The sequence below is a fragment of the Stenella coeruleoalba genome (assembly GCF_951394435.1).
Source record: "Stenella coeruleoalba genome assembly, chromosome: X".
Classification (NCBI taxonomy): domain Eukaryota; kingdom Metazoa; phylum Chordata; class Mammalia; order Artiodactyla; family Delphinidae; genus Stenella; species Stenella coeruleoalba.
This window is the reverse complement of record NC_137152.1, coordinates 53,816,612-53,841,968: the sequence shown is the minus strand read 5'-3', so window position 1 is coordinate 53,841,968 and position 25,357 is coordinate 53,816,612. Positions and strand designations below refer to the sequence as shown.

At 43.9% G+C, this 25,357-nt stretch overlaps 1 protein-coding gene across 1 annotated transcript; it reads left to right on the top strand.

Moving 5' to 3' along the window:
• Positions 1 to 11,619: 11,619 nt before the first annotated feature.
• Positions 11,620 to 12,322, top strand: LOC307180345 (THO complex subunit 7 homolog; the record flags this gene model as incomplete). The annotated part of the gene is made up of 1 exon (XM_079910545.1): positions 11,620 to 12,322. The coding sequence occupies one exon, from the start codon at positions 11,620 to 11,622 to the stop codon at positions 12,223 to 12,225; it is 606 nt and encodes a 201-aa protein (XP_079766671.1). The 3' UTR covers positions 12,226 to 12,322.
• Between the last annotated feature and the right edge of the window lie 13,035 nt (positions 12,323 to 25,357).

Here is a 25,357-nt window from a genome sequence, read left to right as displayed (position 1 = left end):
ACAGTGAAGTCTGTGGCTGAGTGAACAATCATGTAGTCTATGTGGAATTCCTAGGGGCTAGTTTTAGTTCCTGGCATACAGTACATACTCAGTCGGTGACTGATCAGTGAATAAGTTCTCAGCAAATATTCATTCTCTCATGAAGACCATGTCCTTTAGGAGTGGAGAGTTGCCAATTCACAATTAGTTGCCAATTCATGATTCATGAGATCCTATCCTCACCCCCCAAGGGTTCAGACGGTGAGGGAGAAGTGAAAGAAGGGAGGAAAAGCCTAGGTCAGCATGATAGACATAAGGCACATGTACTATAACTCCTCTTGCCGTCATCCATGGCAGACATTGATAATCAATCATAGCATTCCACCACTGAGTCCATTTGCACCCTGACTCCTTCTTAACACATCACTCTAAGTAGTCCCTACCATTCAGTGGGAGTGCAGCATGAAATGTATTTAGCACCTGAATCTAGGCTCCCTCGGTTATGAAGTGAGCCATGAATACAGATCTAAAAGGAAAGTAAGACACTTATATAGTAAATCAGAAAATCTTCCCTGAGCATATCATCACTTTTGCTTTTTCATACTCATGGCTAAGATTTATTACAGGAATTTATTAAGGATATTAAGATTTATTAAGGACGCACAGCTGGATCATAAGGGAAAAAGACCTAAGTGGAATATGGAGGATTCCATGTGCAAAGGCCATGACTTTTTCTGTTTTTGAAATTTTCAACATGCTCTTTACTCTTCTTGAAATGAAATTTTCCTCCCCTGTCTTTCTGGTGAATTCCTAGTTATCCTTCATGATTTAGCTCAAGCTTCACCTCCTTTCTGAAGCCTTGTGTCTCTTTTTCTCCATCCCAAAGAAGGTTTGTTATCTCTAGCCAATTCTTCTCAGTCTATTTTGATTTCCTTCGGCAATGGTTATTATGTATTTACCACGAGGTAGAGTCTGGGCTCCCGTTCCTCACCTTATTCCTTAAAGACTGGGGTTCCTAGGGGTTTTGTCCTCAGCTCCTCTCCTCATTCCCCTCTAGGCTCTCTCCATGGGCCATCCTATTCACTCCCATGGCTCCAGGGAGCAGCCCTGGTCAGTTGACGCCACACCTCTCTCTTGCCTGATCCTCCGTTCTGCATATCCACAAATCTGTTTGGATGTTTTACAGAAACTTTAAAATCAACATGTCCCAAACTCAACGAACTATTTTCTTCCACCCTGCACCTGTGCCCTATCCCAGCGCATGGCATTGCTGTCCACGCAGGTGACTAGAAATCTGGGAACTCTGACTCCTTCCTCCTCGTTGGTGCCCACATCTGATCAATCACAAAGCAAATCCCGACGATCCTACCATCCGCAACTCTCTGGCATTGCTCTAACTTGCTCCATTCCCACTGCCATCACCCTATCTGGATCACCACATGCTCTCATCTGGATCCCTGCATGGGACTCCCAACAGGTCCCCTTGCATCCAATTCTTGCTTTCTTCCAATCTGCTCCTTATAAAACTGTGAGAAGGATTTTGTAAACGTAGATATGATGTGCCACTCTTGAAAACTCTTCAATAGCTTCCTATTTCCCTGGAAGTAAAGTCAAAACATGGCTTTGAATATGGACCAATGTGATCAGGCTGCTGCCTCTGTCTCTTGCCTCCTCCTCCATGCTCACCACCTGCCAGCCCCCTCCTCACACTCCACGCTCCTGCGACACTAAAGTCCTTTCAATTCGTCCAGAATGGATGCCATTCCCTCTGCTTGGAAAATTCCTTCTCCACCTCACCGAATTTCTACTTATCGTTTAGGCCTCAGCTTAGATATCACCCCTTCTGGAGTATCATCCCCTCTGGAAGGCCTCTCCTTTTTTTATTGAAGTGTAGTTGATTTACAATGTTGTGTTAGTTTCTGGTGTACAGCAAAGTGACTCAGTTATACATATATATATATTCTTTTCCATTATGGTTTATCACAGGATATTGAATATAGTTCCTTGTGCTGTACAATAGGACCTTGTTGTTTATCCATTCTATATATAATAGTTTGCATCCACTAGTCCCATACTGGGAGGCCTCTCTTGAGGACACCTACCCACTGAGTCTACTGCCCCTTCATCTGCTCCTCCAAAACTTTGTGCTTTCTTCTAATGGCACCTTCACACTAAACTTGAATCACTCGTTTGCTTGTCTGACCCCTCCACCAGCCTGTGAGCTCCCTTGAGGCCAGAGACTAGGACTGTCTTATTCTCACTTGTAAGCCTAGTGCTTAACACAGTACCTGGTCCATAGTAGATGCTCAGTAAGTATTGGCTGACCACATGAGTGGCTGGAACCCAGTAGAGAAATCTCCTCTAGACTGGGCAGAAATTTGGAAGGCTGATAAACAAACCCCCTTTGAAGTAGTGCTTCTCTATAAATGGGCTTGTTTCTAATTGTTAATGTATGACTGGCAAGAGATTGACTGGAAGCAGAACAACAGGTGAGAAACAAATGGTTCCCTTGTGTGTGTAGAGCAAGGAATGGGTCAGGAAACAATGAAAGAAGCAGGACTGAATTAGCTAAAACAGAAGATTGGCATGAAATAGCCTGCAGGAAGCTGGAGAGCAGGCAAGGAAGGAAAGGACTGAGTGATTGGTGAGCTAAGAATAACCACCAGAACAGGTTATGGTGCTTTATATTTTATAAAGCCCTTCACATATCCTGTTCTCCAAATCCTCACAACAACCCGTTAATATAGCTATTATGATATGAGTTATGATGATATGAGTTATTACCATTATGATATGAGTTATTAATATAACTATTATTAATATGAGTTCTATTATTAATGTAACTTCCTTCTCAATTTTAGCACAAGAAGAAACTGAGGCTCAGAAGATTAGAGTAACCTGGCAAAGCCATGTAGCAATCTAATGAGAAAGCCAGGACTCCAAGTGCACGAACTGCCGTACCTGTACTACGCCCTAGAGCATCTTGGGGCTGGGAGATTTAGGGCAACTGAGATAGCCATTCTATTAGAGGCAGTTCAGGGATTCCTGACCACCTGCACACAACTCGCATCTGTGTCAGGGGCCCTTCTCGGTGGGGTCTTAACACCTTAGGATTCCTAGTATCACACTCGGAATGCTGCATTGGAATCAGATTTTTCTCTCTCCCCTGCTATTATTGATATAATATCTCCAACACAGAAGCCATGGCACAGAGTGGGCTACTGGGCTATGTCTAAGGAGTAGGTACTAACAGGAAGGAACTGAATCAGAAAGGTAGGGTATGGGAGTCAGGCAGGGGCAGGAAGCTCCAGGCCAGCAATTATCCAATCTTTCCAGAGAAACAAAATATTAAGCCCCTTTAGGGCCTGCTCCAGCGAGGCCCAGATCCACACAGCCAAAGGAGGGGAATCTCTCATAAGAATGCTAAAATTCCCATGCCACTGGGTGCTCAGGGTCCTGCAATCGCCATTCAAACGAATAACAGACAGCAAACAGACCATAAACACACAGAGAAAAGACACAAACAAAATCCGTGAAGCTTGAATGGCTTCATTTCTCAGGCAGGAGGGAACCAGGCAGAGGGCTTGAGGGGAATTAAAGGAGAAAACACCTTGGAGTGTGTGGAAGGCTGAATAATGGTCCCCAAAATTATCCACGTTGGAATCCCCTGAACCTGTGAATGCTAGCTTATATGGCAGAAAAGGATATTGCAGCTGTGGTTAATATAAGGATCTTGAGGTAGGGAGATTATCCTGGATTGTCTGAGTGGGCCCTAAATGCAATCACATGTGTCCTTATAAGAGGGAGTCAGATATAACATTGACGAGGCGATATGACCAAGGCAGCAGAGATTGGAGTGATGCAGCTACAATCCAAGGAATGCTGGCAACCACCAGAAGTTGGAAGAGGAAAGGACTGGATTCACCCCCTAGAGCCTCCAGAGGGAGCGTGGCCCTACTGACACCTTGAGTTCAGCCCAGGGAGACTGATTTCGGACTTCTGACCTACAGAACTGTAAAAAAAATGTGTTTTTTAAAAAAAGTATTTATTTATTTGGCTGTGCTGGGTGTTAGTTGCGGCATGCAGGATCTAGTTCCCTGACCGGGGATTGAACCTGGGTCCCTGCATTGGGAGCATGGAGTCTTAACCACTGGACCACCAGGGAAGTCCCCCAAATGTGTGTTGTTTTAAGCCACCAAGTTTGTGGTAATTTGTTACAGCAGCCATAGGAAATTTATACAGAGTACAAAAAATATTCAGGCAGTTTTATTTATTACAGATGCCCGTCACCGACGTAGATTGTACACACTCAAGAGAGATGCCCAGCCTCTTTCTACTACCTTCTCACCTGCCCATTAGGTAAGAAATCTGGGGTGCTATGTCTGTCCTTTGTTCCAGAAAGACAGAGAGTATACAAATCTGGTGAGTTTTCTTTTCAGAAATGCTTCAGAAGCAAGATTTGGGTTGGGTGGGACCCGACTGGGCAAGGCTTAGGTGAAAGTGGGCAGGTGGAATCTGGACTAATTGACAGGCTTATTATTCAAGCAACAACCAAGACTAGTCCATAGCACATGGTAGGCCTGGAGGTTGAAGAGAGAAATGGGCATTTGAGATCTCTAGGGGAAGCCAATTTTCATTAAAGAGGGCCAGCTGTAAAAGTCGTGTGTCGGGGATTCAAGTTCCAGGTATTAGAACATCTGAGCAAAGAGACCAGCCACTGGGGGCTTGGAGTTAGAAAGTCAGAGCAAAACTGGTGATAAAGCAGACTCCATGCCGTACCTTCTCTTCCCTCTGCTAAGGTCAAGACAGGTCCCTCATGATGAGGTTGGAGCAGAGCCTACAAATAACAAACAAAACTAGTGAACACCACATAGCACTTACTGTGGGCCAGGCATTGTGCTAAAGTTGTTCACATGTGTTAACTCCTTTAATCCTCACCACTACCCTATGATGTAGGTACCATTGTTTGTATTTCAAAATAAGGGAAGTGAGGTTTTGAGTATGTAATAAGATCACACACTCAGTAAGTGGAGGAGATAATTTTTTTTATTGAAGTATAGCTGATTTACAATGTAATTTCTGCTGTACAGCAGAGATTCAGTTACACATATATATACATTCTTTTTATATTCTTTTCATTATGGTTTATCACAGGATGTTGAATATAGTTCCCTGTGCTATACAGTAGGACCTTGTTATTTATCCATTCTATATATACTAGTTTGCATCTGCTAAACCCAAACTCCCACTCCAGCCTTCCCCCCAAGCCCCCTCCCCCAAGCCCCCTCCCCCTTGGCAACCACATGTCTCTTCTCTATGTCTATGAGAGGAAGAGACAAAATTTAACCTGGAATTTGAAGTCAGGGCTGCCCGGATTCAGGGCCTACTTGCCAATAGCTCTTAATCCCAGCTGCAGCTTGGGAGCCTTGTTTTTCTTTTGGCCACACTGCACAGCATGCGGGATCTTAGTTCCCTGAGCAAGGGATCGAACCTGCATCCCCGACCATTAAGAAGTGCAGAGCCTTAACCACTGGACCGCCAGGGAAGTCCCAGGTTGCGAGCTTTAAAAAATACCCCTGCCTGGCTTCCATCTCCAGAGATTCTGCCTTAATGGCTTAGGCGTGTGGCCTGGGCATCAATTAATAAAATCTCCCCATGTGATTCTAATAGCAGCCAGAGTTGACAACCACGAACTAGGCTTTATTGACTCTTGAATGACTGATAGCTCCTCCTTCAGTTTATTACAGAAGTATGTGCTTGTTATTGAAATAAATCTCTTATGTATGGAATTTCAAGCCAAGTTGGGAGACATAATAACTATACTGATGATGAGAATGGTAATAGCTGTTTACAGTTGTATAGGCTTTGTCATTTACAAAGGGCTTTCTTATACATTCTCTTCCACTTAATCCTCAAAACAACCCTGTGAATTAACGATCTTTAGCTCCATTTTACAGATTACTAAACTGAGGCTCAGAGGTTCATAAACCTGCCCAAAAGATCACACAGTAAGCAGCAGAACTTTGGTCTTCTTATTTCAAATTCCCTACTCTCTTGCTTCCAGTACAGTTACAACCTGCCCAGGTCACATATTTGCAGACAATAACTGCATACATCTCCCTAACTCACCCCTTCCTTTCTATGCCTGCAGCCTCACCTCCAGCCTTAGCCTTCTTTCACCTTGGCAACATCATTTTGTAGGAATTCCCATCTCTGGCACCAGGTCTTTCTGTTCAATTTTCAAGGTCATGGTTCAGTTTGCCACCTATCAACTTTATTTTTTCCTTTGTAAAGGCATAAATGACATCAACACAAATCAAAAGAAAAGAAAAAATAATTCATTGATCATCCTGCCACCCCATGAGTCACCTGTTTTCATTTTTATGCTCCCCTTTCCAGGGCTTGGCCGTATGCATACATCATTTTTACATACTTATAATCACGGCATAGATGCAATTTCATCTGCTTGTGTCACTTAGCATTATATCATAATCATTTGCTGTGTTGCTACAGTGTCTTTATAATTGTCATTTTAATGGCCACATAATATTCCATTGAGTGGATGTGCCATCATTTACTTAAGTATTTCCAATTTTTCACCATTACAGATGATGCTGTAATAAACATCTCTGCACAAAGAACTTTTTTCTTCTTTTGGGTGGTTTCCTAAGCTGTCTACCATGTTAAATACACCTCTTCTTCTCATTCAGTCATCCATTCATCCAACCTTTCATTCAGTCTGCAGACATTGTCAGGCATCAGGGCACATGCTCAGAACAATCAGACGAGGGCCCTGTGCTCGGTCTGGTGGTAAGACAAGCACCTCAGCAAATATTTTGTGATATTATGCTAAAAGTGCTATGAGTCCAGTCCAAATTCTGTCTCTTTCTCCTGGGGTGGCTTCTCCATTGTTCTCTTCCTGGGACTTTGTCTCCTTCCTGGAAGCTCCAGCTAACCTCATTTCTCCAATCTCTTTTTTCTTCCTTGCCTCTTGGTGTCCCTAACTCAAAGTTCCCATCCTTTGAGCAATCTGTCCCAACTCGACCCTGGAATGTGGACTCCTCAAAACACACAAGTTTTCTCTCTTCATCCAAACATCTCTGACCGCCACCTCCTCTTAAGAAGCCTTCCCAAAGGCTACCAAGTATGGCCCTTAGGCCAAATTGGGCCTGCAGTTTTGCTGTGTGTGTTGGGTGCAGTGTTTGGATTGGCGTGCCTGTGGGCTGGGCATGCCTTTCTGCTTTCCCCTGGGTCATCACTCCCTACTGCCTCAGATTAGGTCAGCTCCACTCAGGAACTTTCCCTGCCTGGCCTGAACTGGCAAGGCAAACTAGGCTCCCCTCAACTAAACCTGGAACTTTCAGTATCTTCCCTCACTTCCATGCCCCTCTACTGTAGGAATTTAATTTCTCCTATTTTCCAACCTTTACACATGTTGCTCTTTTGTTAATGTATGTCCACTTGCTTCATTCATTTATTCAGTCAGTCAATTGGTCAGTTAAGGAATCCTTACTGAACACCTATATTGTATCAAGTCCCCTGTGGGATGCTGGATGTAGAGAAATGAATGACTAGTGATCTTTTCACGGGTAGAACTCGTGGTCCAGTGTACACTTGGCCGTCATGGATTTTGATTATAAACTCCATTCAAGGAAGAATTGAAGGCAAAAGATCCAGTTGGTTAAAATACTTTATGTAGGGTCTTGCATAGGAAATGACTTAGTGCTCTTTGATGATGACTTTGCCAAAGTGAAGGGTATTCAAGGACCATTCTACTTCATCATATCATGCCCCACTGGCATTTAGCTTTGCACCAGCTACTGACAAAATTCATATTCCTTCCAGGATAAAACTGGTCACCTGGAAGAGACTGGATAATTATCTTAAGATTTCTCATTGGTAATAACCTTATCCTTTCCTCTTATGTGGTCCCTGCCTTTGTATAAACAAGCTTCTGTTTTGTTCATACGCTGCCAGACTTTTGCATAAGTACAGGTCGTAGGGCCTGAGTGTGAGAGAGCCCAGACCCTCCTGCCTTCTAAGGATCACAGTGGAGATGTCCCCTTACCCAGACAAGAGGAAAAATAGGGGAGCAAAGAAGAAAGGCAGTCGTGATCATACATGGCTTGTCCATGGCATTTGACCCTTGTTGTGAAAAATTCTCTTGACCTGCTCTTATTTTCTGTGTATCTGCCTCAGTGCTTGCTCTGGGTTATCCTACCTCTGGGGTTTTCCTTTACCATTTTCTCTGATAGTCTTTCTTTCTCTGCCCATATTAAAATAAATTTAGTAACAGTTTTATTGAGATATAATTCACACACCATATAGCTCACCCATTTAAAGTATGCCATTCAGTGGTTTTTTTAACCAGTCAGAATGGCCATCATCAAAAAATCTAGAAACAATAAATGCTGGAGAGGGTGTGGACAAAAGGGAACACTCTTGCACTGCTGGTGGGAATGTGAATTGGTTCAGCCACTGTGGAGAACAGTATGGAGGTTCCTTAAAAAACTACAAATAGAACTACCATATGACCCAGCAATCCCACTACTGGGCATATACCCTGAGAAAACCAAAATTCAAAAAGAGTCATGTACCAAAATGTTCATTGCAGCTCTATTTACAATAGCCCGGAGATGGAAACAACCTAAGTGCCCATCATCGGATGAATGGATAAAGAAGATGTGGCACATATATACGATGGAATATTACTCAGCCATAAAAAGAAACGAAATTGAGCTATTTGTAATGAGGTGGATAGACCTAGAGTCTGTCATACAGAGTGAAGTAAGTCAGAAAGAAAAAGACAAATACTGTATGCTAACACATATATATGGAATTTAAGGAAAAAAATGTCATGAAGAACCTAGGGGTAAGACAGGAATAAAGACACAGACCTACTGGAGAACGGACTTGAGGATATGGGGAGGGGGAAGGGTGAGCTGTGACAGGGCGAGAGAGAGGCATGGACATATATACACTAACAAACGTAAGGTAGATAGCTAGTGGGAAGCAGCCGCATGGCACAGGGAGATCGGCTCGGTGCTTTGTGGCCGCCTGGAGGGGTGGGATAGGGAGGGTGGGAGGGAGGGAGACGCAAGAGGGAAGAGATATGGGAACATATGTATATGTATAACTGATTCACTTTGTTATAAAGCAGAAACTAACACACCATTGTAAAGCAATTATACCCCAATAAAGATGTTAAAAAAAATAAAGTATGCCATTCAGTGGTTTTTAATGTAAACACCAAGTTGTGTAACTTTCACCACTGTCTATTTCAGAACACTTTCATTATCCTCAAAAGAAACTCCATACCCCTTAGCCACCACCCCCAATTTCTCAATCCTCACCAGCCCTAGGAAACACCTAATCTACTTTGTCTCTCTGGATTTGCCTATTCCAGACATTTCATATAAATGGAATTATGTGAAAAACAATATGTGGCTTTTTGTGTCTGGCTTCTTTCCCTTAGCATAGTTGTCAAAGTTTGTGTCACTACTTCATTCTTTCTCTAACTGAACAATATTGCATTGTATGCATAGGCCGCAATTGGTTTATCCATCCATCCATTGATGGACGTTTCAGTTGTTTCCAACTTTTGACTGTTGTGAATAGTGCTGCTAGGAACACTTGTGTACAAGTTGTTGTGTGGACATATGTTTTCATTTCTCTTGAGTATACACCTAGGAGAAGAATTGCTGGGTCAAATGGTAACTCCATGTTTAACCTTTTGAAGAATTACCAGACTGTCTTCCAAAGGGCCTCTGTCTACCTTTTAATGTTGCTTTTCCTCTTCTCCTTTTCACTGTTGCTGATATTTTCTACATTTCCATTTCTAGCTCAGATTTCAATCCTGTGCTGACTGTGAAGATCTCCACTTGAACATCCCATAGGCTCTTCAACTTAACATTTCAAAATGGAACTCATCATCTCCTCCCTGCCCCACACTGTGTTCCCTCTTCCTCTCGTGTTGCCTATCCCAGTGCGTGTTACCATCATCTACACAGCTACCCAGACACCAGACATATACTAGATGCCTCTTCTCCCTCATTCTCCACAACCAACTCATCACCAAGTTTTAAAGGTTCTGTTTTCTCAATAACTGTCCAATCCACCTCCTCCTCTTCATCTCCATTTGCCAGTGCTCCAGTTGAGGTCCCATCTTGTCCAAAATAGTAATCTTTCCTCTAACCTCTAATTTCAGTATCCCTCCATCCTAAAATATCACTGCTAATGTGATAAGCCACTTTCCTGCTCAAAATTATTCAGACTATAGGATTAAATTTACCTTTTTTGCCTGATATGGTAACAGGTAAAGCTCCAGCAGTACTGAATTAGGTATGCTCTCCCATACCTCTGTGGTTTGCAGTACTGTTTCCTCTGTCTTGAAGACTCTCCCCATGCTTGTCCACTGAACAAATTCCTACTCATCCTTCAGAGCCCAGATTAAATGCTACCTCCTCTGTAAAGCCCTCCCTGAATTCCTCAAGTAGACTCTGGCTTCACTTTCTCCATATTACCACTGAACTTACGCATATATACCCTTACTAGAGACTTCATTGTAAATGATGTTTCCTTAACTCTCTTCTTTTTTAGACTTCAAGATATTCGAGGGCAGGGGGACTGTATAATTTCATCTCTGAATACCCAGCCCCTAGCAGAGTATCCAGTGTCTGGCAGAAGGATACACACACACACATACATACATACACACTGAAATAAGGAAAAAAGAAAGTATGTTTTATTGATTTTATCGACCCTTTGACCACCTGCTCTGGGCCAAGAATGTTAAACACTTGGCATATTATCTCATTTAATCCTTGCAGCATTCCCTACTTGGTATCTCTAACTTAAAAATGAGAAAACTGGGGCTCTTTGAGATTTGGGAACATGCACATTCACATTTATCTTCAAGGTAGAGGCAAAGGTGAAAAAGAGTAAAGAACTGAAACTCCCTAGGGGATAGTCTTTCCTCAAAAGGGCCCCAACCTGAATCCTCATCAGCTCTATCATTCATTCAGGCCCAAAGCCCTCAAATAGTGTTCTATCTACAGACCACAGACATGTACATCCCCTTTCCATGAGGGGAATGTCCGGAAAGGACCTTAATCTCATAGAAATGGTACCTCTTGATCTACCTCGGTTTCATCTTCTCATCCCAAGACCCCAAGTGGCCGATCACAGCCACCTCCATTCCTCCTGTTTGGGAGCTTGATCATCTTCCTAGCTGTCTTGACCTGTCTGTGACCAAATGCCTTTTCACCTGAACTGATCTGAGATCAGATGGGAGTTTGCAAAAGAAATCTTTTTCAGAAATTGAGGGGTGGAGTTCGGGGAGCGCGCGGAGCGCAGGTCCCGCGGCGGCGGCGGCGGCGGCGGCGGCGGCGGCGGCGGCGGCGGCGGCGGCGACGACGGCGGCGGCGGCGCGGCGCGACGCGACGCAGCTCAGGCGACGGAGCGGGCGGCCGCGTGCGCCGCCGCGTGCGCCTCCGCCTCCTCCGCCATTGCTGTTTACCCAGCTGCATTGTGGGAGTTTGACCTCCATCACCGCCAACCGCCGCCTCCGCTTGCGCCGTCGCCGCCTCCGCTCGCGCCGTCGCCGCCGCCGCTCACGCCGTCGCCGCTGCCGCTCACGCCATGACCGACGACGAAGTCATACGGAAGCGTCTCCTAATCGACGGAGAGGGTGCTGGAGATGATGAGAGAATTAATCTGCTAGTGAAAAGTTTCATTAAATGGTGCTACTCTGGAGCCCAGGAAGAGGGGTACGGCCAGTACCAACAAATGCTGAGCACACTGTCCCAATGTGAACTTTCAATGGGCAAAACTTTGCTGGTATATAATATGAATCTCAAAGAAGTGGAAAATTATGAAAAAACTTACAAAGAAATAGAAGGTAACATTGCTGGAGCACATGAAAAAATTGCTGAGTTCAAAAAGCAAATTCTTCAAGCAAAACAAATACGAAAAAATCGCCAAGAATATGATGCATTGGCAAAAGCGATCCAGCGTCATCCAGACAGGCATGAGACATTAAAGGAAATAGAGGCTCTGGGAAAAGAATTAGAGCATCTTTCACGTGTTAAACAAAGTGTTGAAGATAAGCTAGAATTGAGAAGAAAACAGTTTCACGTTCTTTTTACTACCATCCGCGAACTTCAGCAAGCACTGGAAAATGATGAAAAGCTCTCAGAGGTAGAAGCAGCTCAAGAAACAAGCATGGGAACTGATCCTAAACCATAGACTAACTCATCACTCACCATTCCCAAGAATACTGAAGTAGCAACATGATCTTAGTGTGTTCAGAATTTGTTGTGTTCTTGAGACAATTAAAGTTTTGGCAGTGAACTACGTTGCTGTTAAATTTTAATTCACAGTTCATTCATATTGCTTCACACAAAGGGAGATGACTTCATTATATGTTTGTTTTTATTGAAATGCCTTTTTTTTTTTTGCAGTGCGCGGGCCTCTCACTGTTGTGGCCTCTCCCGTTGCGGAGCTCCAGACACGCAGGCTCAGCGGCCATGGCTCACGGGCCCAGCCGCTCCGTGGCATGTGGGATCTTCCCGGACCAGGGCAGGAACCCATGTCCCCTTCATCGGCAGGCGGATTCTCAACCACTGCGCCACCAGGGAAGCCCTGAAATGCCTTTTTTATACTTAAAAGTTAGGAAGCAACATCCAAAAATGTTTAATGAAGTATTTTCAAGCCAGATATGTTAGTGCTCATTGGTATTCTAGGTAGTTTTTAACTGGTAACATTGATTTGCTCACAAAATAAGTGGAAGATAGTGAGAAGGTGGCATTTCTAGGATTTACCTGAGAAAATTAGTAAATTTCTGGAAATCATTACCACTTTTGAAAATGAAGTCCATGAATAGGCTCTCAGGAGGGCCGTGAACTTGGTGAAATTATGTACAAAATGTTTGTGGTGTATGCTTATTGTGGGAGAGGTTCCATGATATTAAGAATCACTGATATCAGAGGTAATTACAAGATGCAAAGTAAAATCAATATGCAAAACTTTCTAGAAAAAAAAAAGAAATTGAGGGGAACACACAAATTTTTAAAAATTCCAGAACCCTAGAAATAAATGAGTTTATAGAAGACATTCCTTTTCCTAATGGAACTCAGATCTTTCCACTGATGGGCTTGGCTGGCACAGTTTATAGGGCACTCAATCCTATTCCTAGTCTTGGCCTCAATCCTGTCTCAACCACGCTACTCAGACTCATTGCCTGGAAAGTTTGGGTTGGTGCCATCATTAGGGCTGATGGGATTCTCCATCCTTCCCAGAACCTGCTTTGTTAATTTAGCTTTGGACAGGGGGTGAGGTGGGAACATTTCCAGATTATCTCCTGGTCCTAGGAAACTTTATACTTGTCCTGAGTAGCTCTGCTGGCCCCTGAGAGAACTACCCTGGTTCCTGGTCCCATGTATGAAGAAAGCACTTATCTAGCCCTCAAGAGGCCTTTCTTGCACTTCAGGGGGCCTTGCAGGGGTTTCTGTAACTCCTCTTAGAGACCTCTATGGCTTTAGTCTCTGAAAAGCCTACCTTCACCCCGTCCTGTTTCTCTCGGTCCCTTTTGGTTTTCCTGAAGCATATCTAGGGTAGACACCTCTTGGGGTGGTGATTTGGCTCACAGCAACATGCTTGTGATAGTCACTGCTGATTGTCTAGCCAATAGCTATTTCCTCACTTTTTTTTTTTTGCTAACAGATGGAAATATGTTGGGTCCTTGGTGGTGAATTAACCAATCCCAGAACTCCATATTCCTAGACATGATATTGGTAAAACAATGAATTTTCCTCCTAGCTTAAGTCACTTCTGATGTGTTTTCGATTAATTGCAGCTGAAAGCATCTCTGGGCATGCCCCAATTCACAGGCCTAATAGTCAAGTCTGCCCTGTGCTATATGACCCTGTCTTCCCTCCATCACTTATTGTTCCAGGGTTTAAAAATTTGTTCCAAGTTGGTCCAATCAACTTCACTCTCTGGGGAGTTTGATAATGGGATACTCAAAGCAACAAAGCTTGGGTGCCAGTCATTGGAGCTGAGTCTCATGAGTGGCAGTGCTCTTGTGAGGAAGGGTCACAAACTTATACTGTTTAGGTCTACAGAGACGTCCTGGTTTCTTCCCCTTCTGAGGGCAACTCTTCCTTTTGTTGCTTGCAACCAAAGAGCCCTAGATAATGACATCTAACCGATTAGAACTACTTCTACCCTTTTGTGACACACAGCTGTTATTCTAGGCCTGAAATTACAAATTGCTTTCATTTCCGTGTCAATACTGCCTAGAGTGCTCAGTTTAAGATGGATTTTGAGGTTGAGTCAGCACTGAAGTTGGGGTGCAGTGACCAATTAGTAATGTCCACCATAGGCACAGGAATGGGTATAAGGCACTATATACAATCGTCCCTCTGTATCCATGAGGAATTGGTTTCAGGACCCCCATGAATAGCAAAATCCGTGGATGCTCAAGTTTCTTATATAAAATGGCATAGTATTTGCATATAACCTATGCACATCCTCCCATATACTTTAAATCATCTCTAGATTACTTATAATACCTAATACAATATAAATACTATGAAAATAGTTGTAAATACAATGTAAATGCTATGGAAATAGTTGCCAGAGCAAGGCAAATTCAAGTTTTGCCTTTTGGAACTTTCTGAAAAATTAAAAATATATATTTTCAATCTATGGTTGGTTGAATCCTCAGATGCAGTATCTGCCAACATGGAGGGCCAGCTGTATTTGCAGTGGTTAAGTGGCACCAAGTATTTGCAGACCTTATCTAGGCTAACACCTGGGGCTGTTCTCTCTAGGGGCCTATGTGGCTTCTTTCTGAAGCCCGTCCATCTGCCCAGTTCACTAACACAACTTTGTGACCTTGGCCACATCACTTTCTTTCTCTGAGCTCCAGTTCTGTAAGTGTAAAATTAAGAGGTTGGATCAGATGATCACGAGGTCCTTTCTAGTCCTATGACTCAGGTCAGGCCCCTTCAAAGGTCAGTAGAAGACTCTCTGTCTCTTCTTATTTCAAAACTCACTCCCCTCCCCCTATTACAGCACTCACTGAGTTTCAGTGTCTCGCCTGAGAAATGCCTCCAGTTCTTAGTCTGTTGGCAGAGGAGAGAGGATTGGCAGGTCTCGAGCCCAATGAATCATCAGGCCTTTCCCAGTTCAGGTTATAATCTCCACCTACTTCCCCAGGGTTTCTCTGATGATTCATTCAGGTGCCCCTCTCCTATCCTTGGGAATGACCTTCCAGAATTTTATCTCTCCAGTTTTGCAGTAGAAAAATACTTCACATGCTGAGTTATGGTAATAGACCATCTTCATAAACAGTAAAAGGGTGATTCTCTCCTGCCCTCCCTCCTCTGCCCCACCTCCATCATCCACACCATGTCCCACCCTAATCAGGCCTTCACCCCACCCCTTGGCTGCCATTGCACCTCCCCTTCCTCTCTCCCTCCAGACACAGTTCTGCATTCCTGAGGATTTATTCTCTTATATGCCAACTGCCTGTACCTCTCTCTTTTCCCTACATTAGGCTCTGGCCTTTGGTGGCAACCCAGCCTTTACCTTCTCCCCACCCTGCCACCCGGCTCCAGCCTCATTGCCCCCCTTGAGGGCCTCTCCCGCTGCAGCTGTTGCAGTCTGAAGAAGCACAACAAAAAAAATTACCACATGTATTAAAGTGAAGCTCTTGTTGGACAACTGCAGATTTCCCTGGGCAGGATTTCAGTTCGATGTTCTCAGGGTTCCTACGCAGCCTGAGTTTCTGCCCAGACCTGCCCCACCCCCACCCCAGATGTCTGGGTCTGTAGGGAACCAGAGCCCTGGCCTGTCCCAGAGGACCAACACTCCAGAATTTCCTTGTCCACAAGTCAGGGGCCAAAGGAACAGAGAGGGCAGGGGAAAGTCAGCCAAATGGGCCAGGGAGCAGGCAGCTTGCCCTGTAGAGGAGTTTAAGTCAGAACTGGGGGCCTGACGGCAGGGAGCCAAGCTTCGCCTCACTGAAGCAGAAACCAATCTTGCAAATAAACACATAAACAGATTACCAGTGAGTCAGTAAGGGCTGCTAAAGGGGTTGGAGAGTTGAGCTGTCCCCAGCCCCACTCCCCGGCACTTCTCCCAAAGCTTAGGACCCTGCTTTGCCCAGGAGGGCATGGAAGAGGGATTGGGTCTCCAAAAGCATAGGCCCCACCCAGCTTCTCAGTTGCTGAGGGAAGCCCTGAGCTTGGCCAGGCCCGGGCCTCTCTCCACTGTTGCCCCCTTTCTCCCTGCCTTCTCCTCTCGGGATCCCACTCCAACTTTTTTGTCTTCTCAAGCTTGGACTCCTGCTCATCTCGCTTGTGTGCACTTCTGCTATCTCTTGCCAGTCTTTCCCTGCTCCCAGCCACTTTCCCAATCGCCCTCAAGCACATTTCCCACTATGCGCCTCCCTCTCTGGGTCTCCTTTCCAAATATCCACCGTGAGCCTTGAAAATGGCCCCAGGGAACGCTCACTTTACCTCCTCTCCCTACGCTTACTCTTTCAGAAGCCCAGGCAATTTCAGTTTGGGCCTCAGTCTGTCCCAGGATGCTGAGACCCCTGTCCAGCCTCCACAAGCTTACTTAAGGGATGTTGACATGCTATGGTACAGAACTGCAGTGTGCAGGCTCTGAGCCTCAGAGAGACTTTCCCAGCCTGGACCTTTCTGCCACTCCCATCACAACCACTAGGGAATGGCACCAAGTCTTCAGGTGCCCAAGGAGGGCCCAAGGGGATTTTGATAACAGATCAGAAAGCATGCCTCCATTTGGCCAGAGGGAGGGCATACTGCCCTTGGGCTAGGCTGTAAGTTCCATAGCTCTATCTGTGCTGTTCCTTCATCCTCAAGGCCTAGGTGTCTGGCACATAGGAGGCACTTAACAAATAGCTGGGAAAATGCGTGCATACGTATCTAAAAGAATAAAGCTTATAGCAACAAACTTCTAGGGCATGGGATGGTGCTTCCTCATAGGACTAAAACCCCAAGCAGACTAAAACAATACCTATTTATTAGCTCACAGTTCTGTAGGTCAGAAGTTAGGATGGGTTCTACTGGGTTCTCTGCTCAGAGTCTCATAAGACGATCAAGTTTTCAGTTCACTTAGGCTCTTATCTGGAAGCTTGAGTAAGAATCCATTTCCACGTTGATTTAGGTTTTTGGCAGAATCCACTTCTTTGCGGCTGTAGGCCCTGTTTCCTTGCTGGCTGTCAGTTGGGGGCCCTCACTGCTCTGACAGAGGTTACTAGCATTTCTTCTCATGTGCCCCCTCTGTCTTCAAACGAGCAACAATGTGTCAACTCTGACTTCTCCTTCTGCCTTCTCTTCGGCCACCAGCTGGAGAAAGTTCTCTGCTTTTAAGGGTTCCTGTGATTAAATTAGGCACATCTAGAAAAAACTCTTTTTTATTATGGTAAAATATACGTAACATAAAATATACCATTTTAACCATTTTAAGTGTACAACTCAGTATCATTGAGTACATTTGTATTGTTGTGCACCCATCACCACTAATCATCTGCAAAACCCCAAACTGAAACTCTATATCAATTAAACAATAATCCATTCCTTCCTCCTCCAGCCCCTGGAAACCACTATTCTACTTTCTTTCTCTATGAATTTGACTATTCTAGGTACCTCATATAAATGAAATTATGCAATACTTTTTCGTGTGTGACTGGCTTATTTCACGTAGCATAATGTCTTCAAGATTTATCCATGTTGTAGCATGTATCAGAATTTCCTTCCTTTTTAAGGCTGAATGATCTTCCACTCAATCTCCCATTTTTTAAGGTCAACTAGGCTATATAACATAACACAAGCATGGGAGTAATATCTTATCACACTTACAGGTTCTGAGAATGAGGACATGAAATCCTGGGGGCCATTCTTAGAAATTCCACCTACCACAGCCTCCAGTTCAGGGATGTTGAGTATTGCTGTCTTCTACCCAGAGCAAACAGATCAGTGTGTGTAGTAGTCAGAACATGCATTGGACCTGGTGAAAGTGGATGGTGTGGGGAATGGGCTGAGAGATCCAGTGAGGAAGGGCACTAATATTTATTGAATGCCCACTCACTATGTGCTAGGTGCTGATAGGTGCTTTTACATGCATTATTTCATTTAACCCTCACAACACCCATGAGAAATATACATTACAGACTCCATTTGACAGATGAGGAAACAGGCTCAGTGTGTTTAAATGATTCTCCCAAAGTCTCACAACCAGTAAGAGGAAACACGTGCCTGACACCAAAGTCCATGCTCTTTCCACTATACATACCACCTTCCAATACTTGAAGTGAGATTGGTCAAACCTATGAGGGCATGATCAGATGGCTCTTGCCCCCACTCCTCTCCCACCTTGCCCACCTGTAGTGGAACAGTATTTGTGCATGCTGGAAGCACAGCAGAAGGTGACTGTTAAGGACTGAATGTTGTGTCTCCCCGAAATTCATATGTTGAAGGCTTAACCACAAATGCAACTGTATTTGGAGGTAGAGCCTGTGTAGAGGTAATAAAGGTTAAATGAGGTCATAAGGGTGGGGCCCTGATCACACAGGCTGGTGTCCTTATAAGAAGAGGAGATGACCCCAGAACTCTTTCTTTCCTTTCTCCCTCCCACCCCTCTCTCTTCCATGTGAGGCCATAGTGAGAAGGGCAGCTGTCTGCAAGCCAGAAAGAGAGCCCTTTCCAGGAACCAAATCTGCTGGCACCTTGATCTTGGACTTCCCAGCTTCCAGAACTGTGAGAAAATAAATATCTGTTGTTTAAGCCACTCAGTCTGTGGTATTCTTTTATGGTAGCCTGAGTAGAGTGAGACAGTGACCGTGATATTCAGTGGCAAGATCGAAATAAAGCTCCCAGCCCACTTGTGCAATCCCACTCTATGTCTTTGACCTTTCTGGTATACACTGAGAGCCAGCCTTGGTGTCTTCCCGGCCCTGGCTCTGGGGCCAAGAAGGAAGGGGGAAGGAGCCAGTTTCTGAGCCTCAGGTTGGCTTGATGCAGCTGCCTGTGAACTAGATAGGGCTGTTCATGCAGCTGGGGCCCTGGGTGCGAGGCCACCTCCCCGGGCAGGGCCAGGAAGGCTGCAAGAGGAATTAGCTCCAGCTGAAAATCTGCAGCAAGAAGCAGGGCAAGTGCATGGTACCATCAATGTGCAATTCATTTGTGACTGCAAACAGCATATTTGGGATGTGACAGCAGACTGCAGGGTCAAGCAGCCAGCAGAGCTGGATTGGTTTGGAGGCAGTTCAAGACTCTAAACTGAAAAACCACATTTTTTGGGAAAGACCATGAGCATCTGTTTCAACCCCAAGATTGGCCCCTCCCCACTGATGTTGCTGATCTCTTTTGTCAGAGTGTATAAGTCTCAACTGTGGCCCCTAGAAGAAAAGCTCCCAGTTGTTCAATGGCATCTCACCCTCGGGGCTCTACCTTAGTTATCTTTTGCTGGGTAACAAATTACCACAAACTTAGTGGCTTAAAACAACAACAAATTTATTATCTCATGGCTTCTATGCATCAGAAATCTGGGCAAAGCTTAGCTGAGTCATCTGCTCAGGGTTTCACTAGGTTGAAATCAAGGTGTCCACAAGGCTGCAATCTCCTCTAAAGCTTGGAGTTCTCTACCAAGCTCACTAGTTGTTGGCAGAATTTAGTTCCTTGTGATTGTAGGACTTAAGTCTCCATTTTCTTGCTGGCTGTTGGCTGGGGATTACTCTCAGCTCCTAGAGGCCACCCTCGGGTCCTTACTACATGGCCCTTTTCATAGGCAGTTCATAACACGGTGTTTTACTTCTACAAGGCCAAAAAAGAGCATCTGCTTGGCCCTCTCTGTCTCTGTCTCTCCCTCTCTCATTTTTAACTGTTTACTTGGAAATAGTTATAAAATTGCAGGAAGTTGTAAATATAGTACAGAGAAGTCCCATGTATCCTTATCCAGTGTTCCTCAGTGGTTACAGCTTAAATAATTATAGTACAATGTCCAATCCAGGCAACTGACATTGGTGTGACGTATGCATATAGTTCTACGCCATTTTATCGCATGTACAAATTTGTGTAAACACCATTGCAGTCAAGATTCAGCACTATTTTATCACTTCAAAAGTCTCCCTCTTACTATTCCTTTATGGTCACGCCCACCCCTTTCCCTCCCACCATCTCTAACTCCTGGTAACTATTAATCTGCTCCCCAACTATAATTTTGTCATTTTGAGAATGTTATACAACAAACAGTATGTGACCTTTTGAGACTGGCTTTTTTTTCACTCAGCATAATACCCTTATGATCCATCTAAGCTTTTGCATGTATCTATTGTTTGTCCCTTTTTATTGCTGAGTAGTATTCCATGGTCTGGATGTACCACAGTTTGTTTAACCACTCACCTGTGAGGGACATCTTGGTTGTTTTCAGTTCTGGCTATTACAAATGAAGCTGTTATGAACAATTATGTGCAGATTTTTGTGTCAACATAGGTTTTCATTTTCTTGGAATAAATATAAGAGTACAATTGCTGGGTTACTTGGTAAGCATATGTATAGTTTTTAAACAAACTACCATACTCTTTTCGAAAGTGACTACATTATCTTACATTTCTATCAATACCAGCAGTATATGAGTGATCCAGTTTCTCACCTCTTCACCAGCATTTGGTGTTGTCACTTTTTAAAAAGTTGTTGTTGTTGTTGTTTATTTTAGCCTTTTGGATAGGTGGCTTTAATTAGCAATTCCCTAATGGCTACTGATGTTGAACGTTTTTTCATGTGCTTATTTACTATCTGCATATTCTCTTCATGGAAATATCTCTTCATACCTTTTGCTTATTTTCTGATTGGATGGTTTTTTACCATTGAGTTTTGAGAGTTCTTTATACATTCTAGATACCTGTCCTTTATCAGATACATGGTTGCAAAGATTTTCTCCCAGTCTGTAGCTTTCTTTTCTTTTTCTTAACAAGATCTTTAACAGAGCAAAAGTTTTTAATTTTGATGACATCAATTTTATTATTTTTTTTCTTTTATGGATCAGGCTTTTCATGTCAAATCTAAAAACACTTCACCAATTCCTAGGTCCCAAAGATTTTCTCCTATGTTTTCTTCTAAACGTTTTATAGTTTTACATTTTATATTTATATCTATGATCCACTTTGAGTAAATTTTTATGTAAGGTACAAAGTTTACATCAAGTTTAATTTTTGGGGGGGCTATGGATATCCAAATGCAGCAGCATTGTTTGTTGAAAACACTTCTTGTCTCCTTTAAGGGCTCACCTGATTCAGTCAGCACTCAGAATCATCTTCCTTTTGATTAACTCAAAGTCAACTGATTATGGACCTTAATAACATCTGGAACATCCTTTTTAAAATATAGTCCCACTTACACTCAAGGGGAGGGGATTACATGGATCACTAGCGGGGAGGAGTCATCCTACAAATCTGTCTATCGCATGCTAGGAACATCCATTCACACTGATTTTTTTCTCCCCCTGGGTTTGAGAAAGACCTAGCCTTAGTGTCTTGTCTAGGTGAGGTTTGGCTGGTTTGAAAAGTTCTAGAGGGAGCTGAAGGTAGGTAAGGGTGCATGTGTGATGCCAGGACCCAAGAAAAATATGATTTGGCTGTTCCTTCCCAGAGTTAATGCTGGGTGCTTTCACTCTGCACTAAACAGCTATGACGGTGAGGCGAAGCATGGGATGGGAGAAGGGCACTATTACATGAACCTTTTCTTTGAAAATAGAGCTCGGATTAGCCAACTCAGAGCAGAAGCTTTTCCTAGGTCCAATTAACATAGGAAATGCCCACTCTCTTGCAATCTATTTTCTTTTTTTTTTTACATCTTTATTGGAGTATAATTGCTTTACAATGGTGTGTTAGTTTCTGCTTTATAACAAAGTGAATCAGTTATACATATACATATGTTCCCATATCTCTTCCCTCTTGCGTCTAACTTTTACCAGAGTCAGTATTCTGTCTCTGCTCTATTCAGCTAATAAGCGTTCTAGTCAGATAATTGTCAGTGTTTGGGGCCCAAAGGTGAAACTTCTTTTAGCTGTGACTTCTTTTAGCCATGGGACTCCTTTTGTCCCTCTGCCCTTCTCTTGGAGACATCTACCACATCTCTTCTGCCTGAAAGAATCAGGTCTGAAGAAGGGAATGCCCAATGGGAGCCTTGTGGTAAAAGACTCAACAGCCTCTCTGAAACTGCAGACCAGCCACTACTGTAGAGGGACTAGGTTGACTCTCTGACCTTTGAATGCAAGGCGATGTGGTGAAATCAGGTCACAATGGTGTTCTTTCAAGCTGGGGCCCACCAGGAAATTGTAAGGAGTAAGTGGCCAAGAAGGTTGAGAAAAATTCAAGAAAAAAGATGCATTGAGAAATGTAAGGGGAAGGCCATTAGAAGAGACCCACCTGAAATGAGTGGGATCCAAAGCCTGTTTGTTTATTAGTCCTTCATGAAGCCAAAAACAAACAAACAAACAAACAAAGCAAAACTTAAAGCAAGAAGAGTGAGAAGGATCACAGAAGTCTCATCTGGTCACATTCTTTTATTCTCTCCCATACTGCTCTGGACTTTCTTCCTTACCAAGCCCATCATTCTCAATGTGAATGGCATCCCTGGAGCTGAGCAGTGTGTCAACTCTGATTCCAATGTGGGCTCTGCAAATGTCACTCTAAGGTAAGCAAACTCCCCTACACGCTCAACCTCTTCTCAGAGTGCACCCTGTACCTCCTGCACTAACTCCTGAAACCAGGCTCTTTGTGGGCACAGTGCTTTGTCTACAACTCAGCTCCTCCTCCCACATCCCACCAGCACATTGCCTCCAAGTAGGGTCAGCATCACCTAAATCCCTGCAGCTGCTTCCTGACCACTGGCCCCCACTATTGCGTAAAGCCTCTTCCTCCTTCAATACTCTTTCCATCTGATATTATCACCCTCTATCCTCCTCCCTCTACCATCGCTGTTATCCAGTCTCCCACATTCTTAGAGTGTTTTGATTCTCTCTGGTTTATATATTCCTTCCTCATTCCAACTCCTGTTGTCACACTGGCTGATTTCAAAATCCATGTAGATGATTCTACCTGTTTATGTAGCCCAGTGGTTCTCAACTTGCATTCACTTGGAAAACTTAAAAAATACTGATGCCTGGGACCAACCCAAACCAATTGAATCTGAATGTCTGTGGATGTGGCTTTAGCACAGTTTTTTTTTTTTTTAGCCCCCAGGTGATTCTAGTGTGCCAGGATTGCAGTGAAGATTAAGATTTCCGTTGCAAGCCAGGATTGAGGACTACTGCTCTGGCCTCACAGATCCTTGATATCCTCAATTCTAATGACTTTCATTTCCACTACAGTTCAGAAAGCAATTTCATGGTCATATCCTGACCTTGGCATCACCTGGAATCTCACTACCTCTGAATTCTGTCATCCCAAGTGTCCCACTACAATCTTGCAGCTCTCACACTTCCCTACTCCCATACCTCTCCCATCTCATTACAACTTCTGACCCTTAAACCCACCATTCTCCTAGTTTATTAGCAGTCCCCCATCCTTGCTTCTTTCCCTACACATACTGGCTTCCATGACTGATCATTCTCACCAGTATAACTTCACTACCCAAGCTCTCTTTTTTTAAAAAAATTTATTTATTTTATTATTTATTTATTTATTTAGGCTGTGTTGGATCTTTTGTTGCTGTGCACGGGCTTTCTCTAGTTGCGGTGAGCAGGGGCTACTCTTCGTTGCAGTGCACGGGCTTCTCACTGCGATGGCCTCTCTTGTTGCGGAGCACGGGCTCTAGGCACATGGGCTTCAGTAGCTGTGGCACACGGGCTCTAGAGCACAGGCTCAGTAGTTGTGGCGTATGGGCTTAGCTGCTCCGCAGCATGTGGGATCTTCCCAGACCAGGGCTTGAACCCGTGTCCCCTGCATTGGCAGGCGGATTCCCAACCACTGCGCCACCAGGGAAGCCCTACCCAAGCTCTCTTGCCTATCTATTACACTTACCTTACAAATCCCAAACCCTGATTCAACTGGAAAATCTGCCTCATCTGTTCTTCTGCCAGAACTTCTGGAGAAGAATTGGATGCCAGTCAAATGGGTACCACTACAAATGTGTGAGTTCTAATTTTAGTTGTTTTCTGAACACTGTTGATCCTTTGATTTCTATTCAACTCTCTCTCCCATTTCCCTTGGCCACAATTCTAAACCTTTGTCCCTTTTTTGAATAGAGGCCATAGGTATGAGCTCCCCTTCCAGAACTACAAGCTTTTGTGCATCTCCTGGTGTCCTTTTCTCTTTCCTTTTGCTCTCAGAGGAGTGTTCCTTTTCCTGAACAAGGCTAATTCTTCTTTCCGTGTTCTGGATCCAATCATCATGCCTCCTTCTTTATTGACTCTTCAATCTCTGCTGGCTTCTTCCCTTGAGACTACACACACACACACACACACACACACACACACACACACACACACACACACCCCATCTCTCTCATCTTCTAAAAACTCTCTCTTGAGCTTGTATTTTCCTTCAGCTACTACCTTCATGTGTTTGGTCTCAGCTAAGCTTCTTGAAAGAGCGGTCTAATTCACGGTCTCCATTTCCTCACCTCTCAGTTACTTCTCAAACCACAGCTACCAGGCTTCTGCTACTATGCTAACTGCATGGGCAACAGTCAGGGCAGAAGCCACAGGGACATTTGCAATCTTTCTTTGATTGGAACTCTTCTCTATACCATCTGTGTTAACTACTTCTGCCTTTTGAAAACCTACCTTGGGTCTCATGATTCTCCCCTACCATGGCTCACCTCCTACCTCACTGACTAACTGCTTCTTCTCAGTCTTCATTGCTGCATCATCCATATTCTATTTTAATTGAAGTATAGTTGATTTACAATGTTATGCTAGTTTCAGGTGTACAGCAAAGTGATTCAGTTCTATATATATGTGTGTGTGTGTGTGTGTGTGTGTATATATATATATATTCTTTTTCAGATTCTCTTCTATTATAGGTTATTATAAGACATTGAATATAGTTCCCTGTGTTATAAGTACTTGTTGTTTATCTATTTTATACATAATAGTGTGTATCTGTTAATCCCAAACTCCTAATTTATCCCCCCATCCATAGTCTTTTATATGTATTTTAAAATTTGGCAGATTTGAAGGTCCTGTCCTTAATTCTCATTGCCTCTCTCTATACCTTCTCCCTAGCTAGCTTCATACCAAGGAGTCCTCAAACTCTCAGTCCAGTCAAGCCCCTTGGCTGAGCTCTAGACCTATATATCCAATTGTCTACTGGATCTCGCTTCTCCCTCCTCCTAGTATTTTA